Source organism: Nerophis ophidion, linkage group LG25 (genome assembly GCF_033978795.1).
Source record: "Nerophis ophidion isolate RoL-2023_Sa linkage group LG25, RoL_Noph_v1.0, whole genome shotgun sequence".
Classification (NCBI taxonomy): Eukaryota; Metazoa; Chordata; class Actinopteri; order Syngnathiformes; family Syngnathidae; genus Nerophis; species Nerophis ophidion.
In genome coordinates, this window is record NC_084635.1 from 22,715,481 (window position 1) to 22,732,752 (window position 17,272).

A 17,272-nucleotide genomic window follows, 5' to 3' on the forward strand; every position below is an offset into this window, starting at 1 on the left:
GGCTTTCGCTTTGCATAGTAGAGCTTTAACTTGCACTTACAGATGTAGCAACGAACTGTATTTAGTGACAGTGGTTTTCTGAAGTGTTCCTGAGCCCATGTGGTGATATCCTTTAGAGATTGATGTCAGTTTTTGATACAGTGCCGTCTGAGGGATCGAAGGTCACGGTCATTCGATGTTGGTTTCCGGCCATGCTGCTTACGTGGAATGATTTCTCCAGATTCTCTGAACCTTTTGATGATATTATGGACCGTAGATGTTGAATTCCTTAAATTTCTTGCAATTGCACTTTGAGAAACGTTGTTCTTAAACTGTTTGACTATTTGCTCACGCAGTTGTGGACAAAGGGGTGTACCTCTCCCCATCCTTTCTTGTAAAGGACTGAGCATTTTTTGGGAAGCTGTTTTTATACCCAATCATGGCACCCACCTGTTCTCAATCGGCCTGCACACCTGTGGGATGTTCAAAATAAGTGTTTGATGAGCATTCCTAAACTTTATCAGTATTTATTGCCACCTTTCCCAACTTTGTTGTCACGTGTTGCTGGCATCAAATTCTAAAATTAATGATTATTTGCAAAAAAAAAAAAAAGAAGTTCATCAGTTTGAACAACAAATATGTTGTCTTTGTAGCATATTCAACTGAATATGAGTTGAAAATGATTTGTAAATCATTGTATTCCGTTTATATTTACATTTGACACAATTTCCCAACTCATATGGAAACGGGGTTTGTATCTGCTTTCCAAACAATTGGACACATTATGGAATATGAATGCAATAATGTAAGGTAATATTTATTTGAATAAGAACAAGGAAAAAAAACTCCCTTAAATTGAAATTAAGAAAAGCAAACCACACCTCTCAATGTGCACAGCGTCAATATAGAGCACAATTAGTCCTGTCAGATGTTGTCTCATTGATACAGCTATGTGTCTAAAAGGGCAGATGCGAGCTCCCAATCCTCTTAGTGGCTTTATGCTGAGCTTTGTTCCAGCTCTGAAATGCAGTGAGCCATTGTTCCAGTCAGCTCAGGTTCATTATTATGTTACATCTCCTCAGCTCCTCCACAAACACCGTCAACGACTCTCGGCAGCTCAGGGAGCCGTCAAGTGAAGCCCACTCGTGGGAGAAAGAGGAGCCCGTCGAGCAGCTGGCCGCACAGGTAAGACCGCTGCATTTCCATCACTTTCTCTTTATAACTTTGATTTGTTTTGGGTAAAAACAAAAGCACTATTACATTATTATTAAAAAAAAACAAAACGTTAAAAATAGCGTACGTGTTTGGCTAGCTAATTAATAGCCATTGGCGGCACCTGCGTCTCTTCAAACAAGCACTCGGATTAGTAGATAATAAATTAATTCAAACATGACTAAAGTATGTTAAATGGAATTAAAAACAAGTGATTTGTGTAGTCATAGTAACAGGTGGTTAAGTGGAGTGCAGTGCATAGAAAGTGGGGTTGGGTGGATTGACAACATGTAAGTGTCAGAATCATGTTGATACTGTTGTAAGCACAATACCAATGGCGTGCAAGTTAATGTCAAATCAAATAAAATCAAATGTTTATTTGATTCATCACCATACAGTGTACATCCATGACTAAACTACTACCACAACTTGGTTTACTATTTTTATAAAATATAATAATGTATAGGGTTACCTGGAACTTGAAATAGGCTACCCGGCCTGAATCCACACTTGGTAGTAGTTTAGTCAGTAGTTTAGTCGTGGATGTACACTGTATAGCAGGGGTCACCAACGCGGTGCCCGCGGGCAACAGGTAGCTCATAAGGACCAGATGAGTCGCCCGCTGGCCTGTTCTAAAAATAGCTCAAATAGCAGCACTTACCAGTGAGCTGCCTCTATTTTTAAAATTGTATTTATATACTAGCAAGCTGGTCTCACTTTGCTCGACATTTTTAATTCTAAGAGAGACAAAACTCAAATAGAATTTGAAAATCCAAGAAAATATTTTAAGGACTTGGTATTCACTTGTTTAAATAAATTCATTAATTTTTTTACTTTGCTTCTTATAACTTTCAGAGAGACAATTTTTGAGAAAAAATACAACTTTAAAAATGATTTTAGGATTTTTAAACACATATACCTTTTTACCTTTCAAATTCCTTCCTCTTCTTTCTTGACAATTTAAATCAATGTTCAAGCATTTTTTTTTAATTGTATGGATAATAAATTAATTTGAATTAAAAATCTCCATTTTAGCTTCTGTTTTTTCGACGAAGAATATTTGTGAAATATTTCTTCAAACGTATTATGATTAAAATTCAAAAGAATGTTTCTGGCAAATTTAGAAAATCTGTAGAATGTAATTTAAATCATATTTCATAATCTTTTGAATTTCTTTTAAAATTTTTGTTCTGGAAAATCTAGAAGAAATAATGATTTGTCTGTGTTAGAAATATAGCTTGGTCCAATTTGTTATATATTATAATAAAGTGCAGATTGGATTTTAACCTATTTAAAACATGTCATAAAAATAATCTTAATCAGGAAAAATTACTAATGATGTTCCATAAATTCTTATTTTTAATTTTTTCAAAAAGATTCGAATTAAGTAGTTTTTTTCTTTTTTTTCGGTTGAATTTTGAATTTTAAAGAGTCGAAATTGAAGATAAACTATGTTTCAAAATGTAATTTTAATTTTTTTTCCTGTTTTCTCCTCTTTTAAACCGTTCAATTAAGTGTTTTCTTCATCATTTATTTTCTACAAAAAACCTTCCGTAAAAGGAAAAAAATGTACGACGGAATGACAGACAGAAATACCTATTTTTTAAATATATATATATATATAGATTTATTTATTAAAGGTAAATTGAGCAAATTGGCTATTTTTGGCAATTTATGTGTGTGTCAAACTGGTAGCCCTTCGCATTAATCAGTACCCAAGAAGTAGCTCTTGGTTTCAAAAAGGTTGGTGATCCCTGGTGTATAGTGATGAAACCAATAAACATTTGATTTGATTTGATATTAAATTTTCAAAATGCGCAACCGCATTTTGCAAATTGCGCGCCATAGGTATTGTGCTTACAACAATACTAGGATTTAGAGGTGATGAAAATGAGCCCAAAGTATTTGAATGCAGAACCAATACCAGTGTCTCCTAAATCAGTAGTTCTCAAATGGGGGCACGTGTACCCCTGGGGGTACTTGAAGGTATGCCAAGGGGTAGGAGAGATTTTTAAAAAATATTCTAAAAACGTCAACAATTCAAAAATCCTTTATAAATATATTTATTGAATAATACTTCAAGAAAATATGCATGTATGTTCATAAACTGTGGAAAAAAAACACAGCAATGCAATATTCAGTGTTGAAAGCTAGATTTTTTGTGGACATGTTCCATAAATATTGATGTTAAAGATTTCTTTTTTTTGTGAAGAAATGTTTAGAATTAAGTTCATGAATCCAGATGGATCTCTATTTCAATCCCCAAAGAGGGCACTTTAAATTGATGATTACTACTAATCTTAACTTATAATTGAGCCACTTGTTTATTTTTCAACAAGTTTTAATTATTTTTATATCTTTTTTTCCAAATAGGTCAAGAGAGACCACTACAAATGAGCAATATTCTGCACTGTTATACAATTTAATAAATCAGAAACTGATGACATAGTGCTATTTTTTACTTCTTTATCTCTTTTTTTTTCAACCAAAAATGCTTTGCTCTGATTAGGGTGTACTTGAATTAAAAAATGTTCACAGGGGGTACATCACTGACAAAAAGTTGAGAACCACTATCCTAAATAACTGCATGTATGAAACGGAATTTAGGAATAATGTTATTATTTTGATATTTTCTGTTGTCTTTTTCTTTTTATATTTTAGGGATGTAACGATTTGAAAATTTAATTTCACAATCTCCTGACCTAAATTATCATGGTTATTTTTTTCGCGGTATTGTTAAATGTGCACCAAAAAGTATTTGTACACACTGAAATCTTTTGACTAAATTTTATGTATGGTCCTGAGTTGTCCTGGGTTCCATCCCGGGCTCGGGATCTTTCTGTGTGGAGTTTGCATGTTCTCCCCGTGACTGCGTGGATTCCCTCCGGGTACTCCGGCTTCCTCCCACCTCCAAAGACATGCACCTAAGGATAGGTTGACTGGCAACATTAAATGGTCCTTAGTGTATGAATGTGAGTGTGAATGTTGTCTGTCTATCTGTGTTGGCCCTGCGATGAGTTGGCGACTTGTCCAGGGTGTACACCGCCTTCCGCCCGAATGCAGCTGAGATAGGCTCCAGCGACCCCGAACAGTACAAGCGGTGAAAATGTGTATATATATATATATATATATATATATATATATATATATATATATATATAACAACTAAATTAAATAGACACACTGTTAGAAAATCCACTTTTTTCCCTATGCTGATTGATAGCAAGGAAAAAGCAGTGGTGGGCTGTGCGTTTCCCACCTTCAGTGATTTCCGACTTCAATAATTACCTCTCAACATACCATCATTTATGTCATCACGTGACCATTGCTGGAGAAATGCTATACAGAAACATATAGACGCACTACTGGGCATTGTACAAAATGGATTATTTTTTGGCGCATTTCAAAATCAATAACATATATATCAATATGAATAACAACATATCTTATGTGATAATGTCAAAATTGCCCAAAACATATTAGACGTGAAAAGATTAAGAAAATAAATATCTGAACTCACATTTAATTGCCAGGACAGCTGAGCTAGCTTCCGTGGTTGGCTGAAATTGTCTCACAAGATTTAGTTTATCTTTAAATGTCCTTCTTGAAAATGGCCTTGCAAATATATGTGTTGTCTTGTCTAATCATAAAAGATGCAGACGAGGCGTGTTGGTTGAGTACTTAAAGTTTAATCCACAGCGTGCTCATCAATAACATCCCGCTGCATGTCTACATTCAACAACCTAAACGGGGCTACTGCGCAAGCTCTTCACTACAGTGGCATGCTGGTAACGGAGTTTATATGTTACCTAATTCATAACATCACTATATATCTGCCTTAAGCCATCTAGAAGGCCTTACTGACAACAACTCGTGATCTGATTGGCTATTGCCACCGTCTGTAAAATGTTCGTGTTCGTTCACTTATAGTGCATAGACGCCTGCATTATTGATTTCTGAAGGCTCTAGGTTGATTTGGTACAGCATGGCAACATAAGCTAGTTGAATTCTGATTGAATAAAAACTGTATATCCTAAAAACAACAGTGCTGGAAGGAGCACAATATGAAATACTTTTAGATGTTAAGGGAAAGTAAATAAAAAATTAGTTTTATCTTTAATTATGATCACGATTTCTGGTTATGTTAGGCCAGCAAAGAAGGCCTTGCTGGCCCTGACTGCACACCACTGGGAAAAGGGGTAGGAATAAATAAGCTTTGCTTCTTCCCATTCCTTTTCGAACATGTTGAACAGAGAAACTGTAAATTGTGATGTATCATGTTGTATGCATTCATGTTCAAAATAAACAAAAACTCAACTCAACAAGTGTTTTAGTCGTTAGTATTTTATCTGTTATAATGGCTAAGATTTTGTTTAAAATAATGGTTTGTATGTAGAACTTTAAAGGCCTACTGAAATAAGATTTTCTTATTAAACGGGGATAGCAAGTCCATTCTATGTGTCATACTTGATCATTTCGCGATATTGCCATATTTTTGCTGAAAGGATTTAGTATATAAAGTTCGCAACGTTTGGTCGGTAACAGAAAAGCCCTGCCTTTAACGGAAGTCGCAGACGATGATGTTACCCGTTGATGGCTCCTCACATATTCACATTGTTTTTAATGGGAGCCTCCAACAAAAAGAGCTATTCGGACCGAGAAAACGAAAATTTCCCCATTAATTTGAGCGAGGATGAAAGATTCGTGTTTGAGGATATTGATAGGGACGGACTAGAAAAAAAATAAATAAAAAATTCAAGTAAAAAAAAAACGCGATTGCATTGGGACGGAATCAGATGTTTTTAGACACATTTACTAGGATAATTCTGGTAAATCCCTTTTCTTTCTATTGTGTTACTAGTGTTTTAGTGAGTTTAATAGTACCTGATAGTCGGAAGGGTGTATCCACGGGTGTGTTGACGCCAGTGTCTGATGGAAGTCGACGGCAGCTGTACGGACGACACAAGCTCAGTTGATCCGGTAAGTGGTGACTTTTTACCAACATTTTCTCACGGAAAACTGCTTGTTGACAAGTGGTTGGGATCCATGTTCGCTTGACCGCTCTGATCCATAGTAAAGCTTCACCTCCGGGAATTTTAAACAAGGAATCACAGTGTGTTTGTGTGGCTAAAGGCTAAAGCTTCGTAGCTCCTTCTTTCTACTTTGACTTCTCCATTATTAATTGAACAAATTGCAAAAGATTCAGCAACACAGATGTCCAAAATACTGTGTAATTATGTGGTTAAAGCAGACGACTTTTAGCTGTGCGTGTGCGCAGCGCTAATATTTCCTTACACTGCGTGACGTCACGCGTACACGTCAGCATACCGCGATATTTTCAACAGGACACTTCGCGGGAAATTTTAAATTGCAATTTAGTAAACTAAAAAGGCCATATTGGCATGTGTTGCAATGTTAATATTTCATCATTGATATATAAACTATCAGACTGTGTGGTCAGTAGTAGTGGGTTTCAGTAGGCCTTTAACATCTATTTAAATAAAAAGTGCGCAACTTATAAAGTCTATAACTATGTATTGTTTCTGCCAGGCGTTGTGGTGTCCTACTTTGGTCAGTGATGGATTAATGCAACGTAAAAACATGTCTGTGTCTTATTCCTCTGAGTACTGGTATATGTCAGTCAGTCAGTCTGTGAGTATATCAAAGTGCAGTTATCAATCAGTTTTTCCATCATTTTAATTTAAGACGCTAATTCTAACCATTGGAAGCTTTGCAGCGGTTATAATAATTACTGTTTATTGTTACACTACATCCGGAAAGTATTCACAGCCCTTCACTTTTCCCACATTTTGTTATGCTACAGCCTTATTCCAAAATGGAATAAATACAATTTTTTCCTCACAATTCCACACAATACAACATAAAGATAATGTGCAAAGGTTTTTTTTTGTAATTTGGCAAATTTAGTACAACTAGAATCAAAAAAAGTATTTGCAGCCTTTGCTCAATCTTTTGTTCATGCTTTGACAGCAAGTACAGCCTCAAGTCTTATTGAGTACGATGCCACAATCTTGGCACACCTAACTTTGGGATGTTTCAGCCATTCCTCTTTCAAGCTCCATCAGGTTGGATGGTAAGTGTTTGTTTTCATCCAGGATGTGTCTATACATTGCGGCATTCATCGTAGTCTAGTCATGGTAGTGATCAAGAACCCGATGGTCACTTTTTCAGAGCGACAGCTTTTCTTTGCGGAGAGAGGATAACCTTCCAGAAGACCAATCCTCTCCACAGCAATCCTCTAATCAGGCCTGTATGATATAGTGGCCAGACGGAAGCCATGTCTTAATTAAAAGTTTGCCAACATGTACTTGTAAGACTCTCAGACCATGACAAAACAAAATTCTCTCGTCTGATAAGACTAAGATTGAAGTCTTTGGCGTGAATGCCGGCATCATGTTTGGGTTAAACCAAGCACCGCTCACTACCAGGCCAATACGATCCCTACAGTTAAATGTTGTGGCAGCATCATGCTGTGGGGATGTTTTTCAGCGGCAGGAACTGGAAGACTAGGGAGGATAAAGGGAAAGATTAATTGAGCAATGTACAGAGACATACTGGTTGAAAACCAAAAATACCTTTTTGGTTTATCATAATGGGGTATTGTCTGTAGAATTTTGAGGACAAAAATTAATTGATTCCATTTTTGAATAAGGCTGTAATGTGAAAAAAACTGAAGCGCTGTGAATACTTTCCGTAGGCAATGCACATCCCTATTATATTTGTAAGATTCATTATTGTTGTAATGTCGGCAGGATAAAATCAGTCTTTTATTGGCATCTCCGTAACAGCACTGTATTGAAGTACCTTGGTTTTTGATAGTAATCCGTTTCAAAACGTCCTACAAAAACTGAATTCTACAAAAGCGGAGGCAAATTGTTCCATAAGAAGTATCCATCCATCCATCCATCCATCATCTTCCGCTTATCCGAGGTCGGGTCGCGGGGGCAGCAGCCTAAGCAGGGAAGCCCAGACTTCCCTATCTCCAGCCACTTCGTCTAGCTCTTCCCGGGGGATCCCGAGGCGTTCCCAGGCCAGCCGGGAGACATAGTCTTTCCAACGTGTCCTGGGTCTTCCCCGTGGCCTCCTACCAGCTGGACGTGCCCTAAACACATCCCTAGGGAGGCGTTCGGGTGGCATCCTGACCAGATGCCCGAACCACCTCATCTGGCTCCTCTCGATGTGGAGGAGCAGCGGCTTTACGTTGAGCTCCTCCCGGATGGCAGAGCTTCTCACCCTATCTCTAAGGGAGAGCCCCGCCACCCGGCGGAGGAAACTCATTTCGGCCGCTTGTACCCGTGATCTTATCCTTTCGGTCATGACCCAAAGCTCATGACCATAGGTGAGGATGGGAACGTAGATCGACCGGTAAATTGAGAGCTTTGCCTTCCGGCTCAGCTCCTTCTTCACCACAACGGATCGATACAACGTCCGCATTACTGAAGACGCCGCACCGATCCGCCTGTCGATCTCACGCTCCACTCTTCCCCCACTCGTGAACAAGACTCCTAGGTACTTGAACTCCTCCACTTGGGGCAGGGTCTCCTCCCCAACCCGGAGATGGCACTCCACCCTTTTCCGGGCGAGAACCATGGACTCGGACTTGGAGGTGCTGATTCTCATTCCGGTCGCTTCACACTCGGCTGCGAACCGATCCAGTGAGAGCTGAAGATCCCGGCCAGATGAAGCCATCAGGACTACATCATCTGCAAAAAGCAGAGACCTAATCCCGTGGCCACCAAACCGGAACCCCTCAACGCCTTGACTGCGCCTAGAAATTCTGTCCATAAAAGTTATGAACAGAATGGGTGACAAAGGACAGCCTTGGCGGAGTCCAACCTTCACTGGAAACGTGTCCGACTTACTGCCAGCAATGCGGACCAAGCTCTGACACTGATCATACAGGGAGCGGACTGCCACAATAAGACATTCCGATACCCCATACTCTCTGAGCACTCCCCACAGGACTTCCCGAGGGACACAGTCGAATGCCTTCTCCAAGTCCACAAAGCACATGTAGACTGGTTGGGCAAACTCCCATGCACCCTCAAGAACCCTGCCGAGAGTATAGAGCTGGTCCACAGTTCCACGACCAGGACGAAAACCACACTGTTCCTCCTGAATCCGAGGTCCGACTATCCGGCGAAGCCTCCTCTCCAGTACACCTGAATAAACCTTACCGGGAAGGCTGAGGAGTGTGATCCCACGATAGTTGGAACACACCCTCCGGTCCCCCTTCTTAAAGAGAGGGACCACCACCCCGGTCTGCCAATCCAGAGGTACCGCCCCCGATGTCCACGCGATGCTGCAGAGTCTTGTCAACCAAGACAGCCCCACAGCATCCAGAGCCTTAAGGAACTCCGGGCGGATCTCATCCACCCCCGGGGCCTTGCCGCCGAGGAGCTTTTTAACTACCTCAGCGACCTCAGCCCCAGAAATAGGAGAGTCCACTACAGATTCCCCAGGCACCGCTTCCTCAAAGAAAGACGTGTTGGTGGGATTGAGGAGGTCTTCGAAGTATTCCCTCCACCGATCCACAACATCCGCAGTCGAAGTCAGCAGAACACCATCCGCACCATACACGGTGTTGATAGTGCACTGCTTCCCCTTCCTGAGGCGCCGTATGGTGGTCCAGAATCGCTTCGAAGCCGTCCGGAAGTCGTTTTCCATGGCTTCCCCGAACTCTTCCCATGTCCGAGTTTTTGCCTCCGCGACCGCTAAAGCTGCACACCGCTTGGCCCGTCGGTACCCGTCCACTGCCTCCGGAGTCCTATGAGCCAAAAGAACCCGATAGGACTCCTTCTTCAGCTTGACGGCATCCCTCACTGCTGGTGTCCACCAACGGGTTCTGGGATTACCGCCACGACAGGCACCAACAACCTTGCGGCCACAGCTCCAATCAGCCGCCTCGACAATAGAGGTTCGGAACATGGTCCACTCGGACTCAATGTCCCGCACCTCCCTCGTGACATGTTCAAAGTTCTCCCGGAGGTGTGAATTGAAACTCTCTCTGACAGGAGACTCTGCCAGACGTTCCCAGCAGACCCTCACAATGCGCTTGGGCCTGCCAGGTCTGTCCGGCATCCTCCCCCACCATCGCAGCCAACTCACCACCAGGTGGTGATCGGTAGAAAGCTCCGCCCCTCTCTTCACCCGAGTGTCCAAAACATAAGGCCGCAAATCCGATGACACAACTACAAAGTCGATCATGGAACTGCGGCCTAGGGTGTCCTGGCGCCAAGTGCACATATGGACACCCTTATGTTTGAACATGGTGTTTGTTATCGACAAACTGTGACGAGCACAAAAGTCCAATAACAAAACACCACTCGGGTTTAGATCCGGGCGACCATTCTTCCCAATCACGCCTCTCCAGGTTTCACTGTCGTTGCCAACATGAGCGTTGAAGTCTCCCAGTAGGACAAGGGAATCACCCGGAGGAGCACTTTCCAGTACTCCCTCGAGTGTACCCAAAAAGGGTGGGTATTCTGAACTGCTGTTTGGTGCGTAAGCACAAACAACAGTCAGGACCCGTCCCCCCACCCGAAGGCGAAGGGAAGCTACCCTCTCGTCCACTGGGTTGAACTCAAACGTACAGGCTTTGAGCCGGGGGGCAACCAGAATTGCGACCCCAGCCCGTCGCCTCTCACTGCCGGCAACGCCAGAGTGGAAGAGGGTCCAGTCCCTCTCGAGAGAACTGGTTCCAGAGCCCTTGCTGTGCGTCGAGGTGAGTCCGACTATATCCAGCCGGAACTTCTCTACCTCGCGCACTAGCTCAGGCTCCTTCCCCCCCAGTGAGGTGACGTTCCACGTCCCAAGAGCTAGCTTCTGTAGCCGAGGATCGGACCGCCAAGTGCCCTGCCTTCGGCTGCCGCCCAGCTCACAATGCACCCGACCTCTATGGCCCCTCCTATGAGTGGTGAGCCCATTGGAGGGATGACCCACGTTGCCTCTTCGGGCTGTGCCCGGCCGGGCCCCATGGGAACAGGCCCGACCACCAGGCGCTCGCCATCGTGCCCCAACTCCGGGCCTGGCTCCAGAGCGGGGCCCCGGTGACCCACGTCCGGGCGAGGGAAATCTGGGTTCATTTCGTTGTAATTCCATAGAAGTCTTTGAGCTGCTCTTTGTCTGATCACTCACCTAGGACCTGTTTGTCTTGGGAGACCCTACCAGGGGGCATGAAAACCCCCAGACAACATAGCTCCTAGGATCATTGGGACACGCAAACTCCTCTACCACGGTAAGGTAGCAGCTCAGAGAGGAGGCATAAGAAGTATAGTAAATCAAATGCATCTGTTCCAGACACCCTAAATTATTAACGCAAAATACATTCATTTGATTCTTGTTGACGTAGAGGGCCGAGGGGACAGCACCATTATACTTTATTGTTCACTCTGAGTTTGTTGTTGAATTTAATTATGTGTTTGTCACCTTCTTCATCAAAGTGCTGTCACTAACAATTTCTTATGGCCTGTAAGTGGCTGATATTACAGTTGCAATGGGGGATGTTTTGTTTGGGAACTCAATTCCAAGGAATGATACGGACTAGGTTGTGATGTGTAATGTGTAGCCGTACAATAAAAATGACGGTATATGGGAAAAAACGGGACAAATTGATGGCAAACATGTACATCCATTCATCCATTTTTTACCGCTTGTCCCTTTTGGGGTCGCGGGGGGTTGCTGGAGCCTATCTCAGCTGCATTCGGGCGGACCAACACAGACAGAAAACATTCACACTCACATTCACGCACTAGGGCCAATTTAGTGTTGCCAATCAACCTATCCCCAGGTGCATGTCTTTGGAGGTGGGAGGAAGCCGGAGTACCCGGAGGGAACCCACGCAGTCACGGGGAGAACATGCAAACTCCACAGGGAAAACTGAATTGTACGAAGTGTACAAAAACCAAGGGACCTCTGTATATCCCAACACTATTTACAGTAGCAACTTTTCTAGCGGCTCTAACTGGCAACCAAACTGTTGCCACACAATATTGTCCTTTGTTTTATTCTGTATATAATCATCAACAAAATAAAGGCGTATTTCGGAATCAGAATCAGAAATACTTTAACAATCCCTGAGAGGAAATTAAGATTTTCAGCACAATCCCATTCAAGAGCAGACAAATATTACAGGGAGACAGAACAGGATTGCTGACGAGTCTGCCAACTTCCGGCGGCCCTTATAAAAAAGGTGACAAACTGGTAAGGCCCCTTGTGAGGGGATCCAGACTGAGGACGGGGGGAAAAAAACTCATAGCCATAGCACACATAAACACGTGTGTAACAGGAAAACATAAAAGAACACAAAGGACATTAAATACATTAAAAGAGCAAAGCTGATGCAACCAGCCACTTCTATGCATAGCCACAAAAGTAAAAAAGTAATTTATTTTTCTTAAAAATTTACAAGTAAAGAGTATTGGGATTTACAATATTGGCCTGGTGTTAGCAGTATCAACCCTATTAAAAATCAGATGTATTTATCTTATGTTTTGAATTCTTTTACCACAGGTAGCAGCATCCGCCATAGGATGAACCATATTGGACACTTCCATGCGTGTCTTCTCAGCACTTAGCGGCACTTTGTCCAATGTGTTGGACATAATTTACTTTTTGGACCATGAGGACGATAAATGTTCATCCACCTCAGAGGAGACTCAGGTGCAGCCGTGTCCTTTTTTTCATCATAGGCGTGCTTCTGTGCTTCTTCTACTCACTGATGCTGAGAGCCAGGCTGTCGGAGCTTTCCACCCAGACAAACGTAGAAGAAAAAGAAGGTGATGATGTTTTACAGGTCAAGGTTCGGGAGGCGATTGCACGAAATGTGACGCAAGAAGAGGTCACGTTGCCTGCAAGCACCCCATCCACCCCTGTAGTTATCATCGTCAACAGGACGGATATCGAACAGTGTATTTACGTTGAACCACAACCTCCTCCCACCACCATCACGCCCACACCACGTCCTCCACCACAGCCGCCTCACAGAAAGGGTGAATACCCAGAGGACATCTTCTCAGTGGAGCAGCGACGCCAAGGCTGGGTGGTGCTACACGCCAGCGGGATGATTTACATGTTTGTGGCCCTCGCTATAGTCTGCGATGAGTTCTTCGTTCCGGCCTTAGAGGTCATCACAAACAAGCTGGACATCTCCGACGATGTGGCCGGCGCCACATTCATGGCTTCTGGCGGCTCGGCTCCGGAGCTTTTTACGTCACTGATCGGCGTCTTCGTCTCTCACAGCAACGTAGGCATCGGCACCATCATAGGCTCGGCCGTCTTCAACATCCTCTTTGTGATAGGCATGTGTGCCATCTTTTCCCGCGAAGTGCTGCACCTGACATGGTGGCCGCTCTTCCGGGACGTGTCCTTCTACACCCTGGACCTCATAATGCTTATCGTCTTCTTCCTGGACAACATGATTCTGTGGTGGGAGAGCGCCATGCTGGTGCTGGGCTACGTCAGTTATGTGTGCTTCATGAAGTTCAACAGTCACATCGAGCAGGTGGTCAAGACGCAGCTCAACAAGCACATGAGCATCGTGCAAGCATGGAGCACCCAGGACCCTAAGGTCAGTCACTGAGAGGGAGCATCAAAGTTAAAATCCATGTATGCGATACAGGCAACCATTCCTGGGGGGATGTTGACAATTAGTCACCATCATTCGTTTATTACAGGAGTCCCAAGGTGCAGCCCAGGGTCCAACATCATTCTACAACGTTTCTCATTAAAATTATCCATCCATCCATTTTCTTCCACTTAGCCTAAGCAGGGAAGCCAAGACTTTCCTCTCCCCAGCCACTTCGTCCAGCCCTTCTCGGGGAATCCCGAGGCGTTCCCAGGCCAGCCGGGAGACATAGTCTACCCAACGTATCCTGGGTCTTCCCCGTGGCCTCCTACCGGTCGGGTGTGCCCTAAACACCTCCTTCGGGTGGCATCCTGACCAGATGCCCGAACCACCTCATCTGGCTCCTCTCCATGTGGAGGCGCAGCGGATTTACTTTGAGCTCCCCGCGGAAGGCAGAGCTTCTCACCCTATCTCTAAGGGAAAGCCGAGCCACCCGGAGGAAACTAATTTCGGCCGCTTGTACCCGTGATCTTGTCCTTTCGGTCATAACCCAAAGCTCATGACCATGGATGAGGATGGAAACGTAGATCGACCGGTAAATTGAGAGCTTTGCCTTCCGGCTCCGCTCCTTCACCACAACAGATCGATACAGCGTCCACATTACTAAAGACGCCGCACCGATCTGCCTGTCGATCTCACGATCCACTCTTCCCTCACTCGAGAACAAGACTCCGAGGTACTTGCCATCTCCGAGGTACAACCCGGAGATGGCACTCCACCCTTTCCCGGGCGAGAACCATGGACCATGAAGATGTTGATTTTCATCCCAATCAACAATGTTCTTTGCATTTAATTCTTACTATTTGCGCGGATTGCTATAGGCCTGTAAAGGAACCATGATGGTATTTTTAGACACAAGTTATTGGTCAGGGGGCAGATATTTTTTCAGCGAAGAATCAAACAGAGGGGATCGGCAAAGAAAGGCATTAATTGGCGAGGACCAATAACATGCTTTTTTACGAAATTAGTCTAATTCTGATCGGTGGCCAATTGTTCGGCATGTCCCTAGAAAAAAAGTTGAAACGTTAAAGCGAGTATTTATTCAATGTACTTGTATATATGTTGCTAAATTAATTTAATCTAACATAACAGCTTATTGTTTGTTTAATATGCTAAACTCTCTTTTCACAGAGGTTCCTAAAGTTAAACATGCGTCTCATTATTTGTCTATAGAAAAATATTTTTGAGAATTACAGTTTAATTTTAATGCTAAGAATTTAATTTAATTAGTATATCATTCTTACAATTTACTTGAATTTAATTAAAAAAAAAAGCTATGGTATAGCTTAGACCAGTGGTTCTCAACCTTTTTTCAGTGATGTACCCCCTGTGAACATTTTTTTAAATTCAAGTACCCCCCAATCAGAGCAAAGCATTTTTGGTTGAAAAAAGGGATAAAGAAGTAAAATACAGCACTATGTCATCAGTTTCTGATTTATTAAATTGCATAACAGTGCAAAATATTGCTCATTTGTAGTGGTATTTCTGTTTGGAAAAAAAGATATGAAAATAACTAAAAAACTTGTTGAAAAATAAACAAGTGATTCAATTATAAATAAAGATTTCTACACATAGAAGTAATCATCAACTTAAAGTGCCCTCTTTGGGGATTGTAATAGAGATCCATCTGGATTCATGAACTTAATTCTAAACATTTCTTCACAAAAAAAATACATCTTTAACATCAATATTTATGGAACATGTCCACAAAAAATCTAGCTGTCAACACTGAACATTACATTGTTTAATTTCTTTTCACAGTTTATGAACTTACATTCATATTTTCTTGAATATTCAATAAATATATTTATAAAGGATTTTTTGAATTGTTGCTATTTTTAGAATATTTAAAAAAAAAATCTCACGTACCCCTTGGCATACCTTCAAGTACCCCCAGTGGTACGCGCACCCCCATTTGAGAACCGCTGGCTTACACCAAAGGTGCCCAAAATGCGTCCCTGGAGCTAATATAATTTTCGGCACCGTACATAAAAAAAAAAAAAAAGGAAAATGGTGAAATGTAATATTAAGTTAAAATTTTCATAGGTTTTATGTATCAGCTTTTTCAGCGAGACAGTTGCTTGATGATTTACCTCACTTTTTAAACCGGATGTCCATCCCGATGCAAACCTGGCAAGGAATCAAGCACTGAAACATGTCCTATTACACCACTAGGGTTAGAAATGTTAATGTTAATACCAAATACACTGTATGATATACATATTCCTGTTAAATTTACACCACTCCTTAGTATGGCTATGGTTATGGTTTAATTTGTTTCGAACATGTTAACAGATACAATGTTAAGTTAAAGCACCAACGATTGTCACACACACACACTAGGTGTTGCGAAATTATTCTCTGCATTTGACCCATCACCCTTGATCATACCCCTGGGAGGTGAGGGGAGCAGTGGGCAGCAGCAGTGGCTGCGCCCGGGAATCATTTTTGGTGATTTAATCCCCAATTCCAACCCTTGATGCTGAGTGTCAAGTAGGGAGGAAATGGGTACCATTTTTATAGTCTTTGGTATGACTTGGCCGGGGTTTGAACTCACGACCTACCAATCTCAGGGTGGACGCTCGGATACATAATTTAAAAACTACTTATGTTCATATCTATTTACAACATGTTCGAAAAGGAGTAGGAAGAAGAAAATCTTATTTAATCCTGTGGGTTCTTCCGAGGATGTTGTAGTCGTAATGATTTGTGCAGTCCTTTGAGACATTTGTGATTTGGGGCTATATAAATAAACATTGATTGATTGATTGACCCTTTTCCCAGTCATAGCAATTGCTAACATATTTGATTGTTTTTAGTGCTTTATATAAAATGAGTGTACTACGAATCAAAATTTAAATTTTGACTTTCTTTGATTCATTAGTTGGCGGCCATATGTCAAAAGTTTGGACACCCTGGTGGTATTGTTAAGCTGCTTTTAAGACATATGTGATTAATCTTGACAAAATCATGCAACCTTCAGCATTGTCAGTGCTTTCACAGTGCTTCCACAAGAGCCAATGTACAAAGTATATTATCTGTGCTTTCATCTGCACACAGCTACAAGTAAGACCTGTTCACATCCAGCGTGAGGGGAACACTGTTACAGTGTGAGCAGGTGATGTTTGTGTGCAAAGGCCTTTGATGCTGAGCAGAAAGGACTCCAGGTGTTGTGACAGGAATAAAGTGATGCAAACAAAAATACCAGCATTGGGCTCGCTAACCTAAATGAATAATGTGTTATTATTGCTATGTTTGGATCAGAAATGTAGTTGTATTGCATCCAGAATACGTGTTGTCATTTATATTCATGGCAGTGTTTCTGTATTTGAGGTATCCACCAGCACATTCTGCAATTAGCCTGAAGCACATTCACAGATTGCATGTGCTTGTTTTCTGAAGTGGACAGATTGTTACTGCATTGCAAGATGTGCT

General features: G+C 42.2%; 1 protein-coding gene across 2 annotated transcripts in view; it reads left to right on the forward strand.

The window, feature by feature from the left end:
* The first annotated feature begins 1,029 nt into the window (after positions 1-1,029).
* LOC133542945 (sodium/potassium/calcium exchanger 1-like) overlaps positions 1,030-17,272 on the forward strand; it is a 54,439-nt gene continuing 38,196 nt past the window's right edge. For both annotated transcript variants that reach the window (XM_061887221.1, XM_061887222.1), the window contains exons 1-2: positions 1,030-1,164; positions 12,724-13,780. In XM_061887221.1, the coding sequence (XP_061743205.1) occupies positions 12,833-13,780 (948 nt within the window). In that variant the 5' untranslated portion in view covers positions 1,030-1,164; positions 12,724-12,832. The remainder of the gene's footprint in view (positions 1,165-12,723; positions 13,781-17,272) is intronic.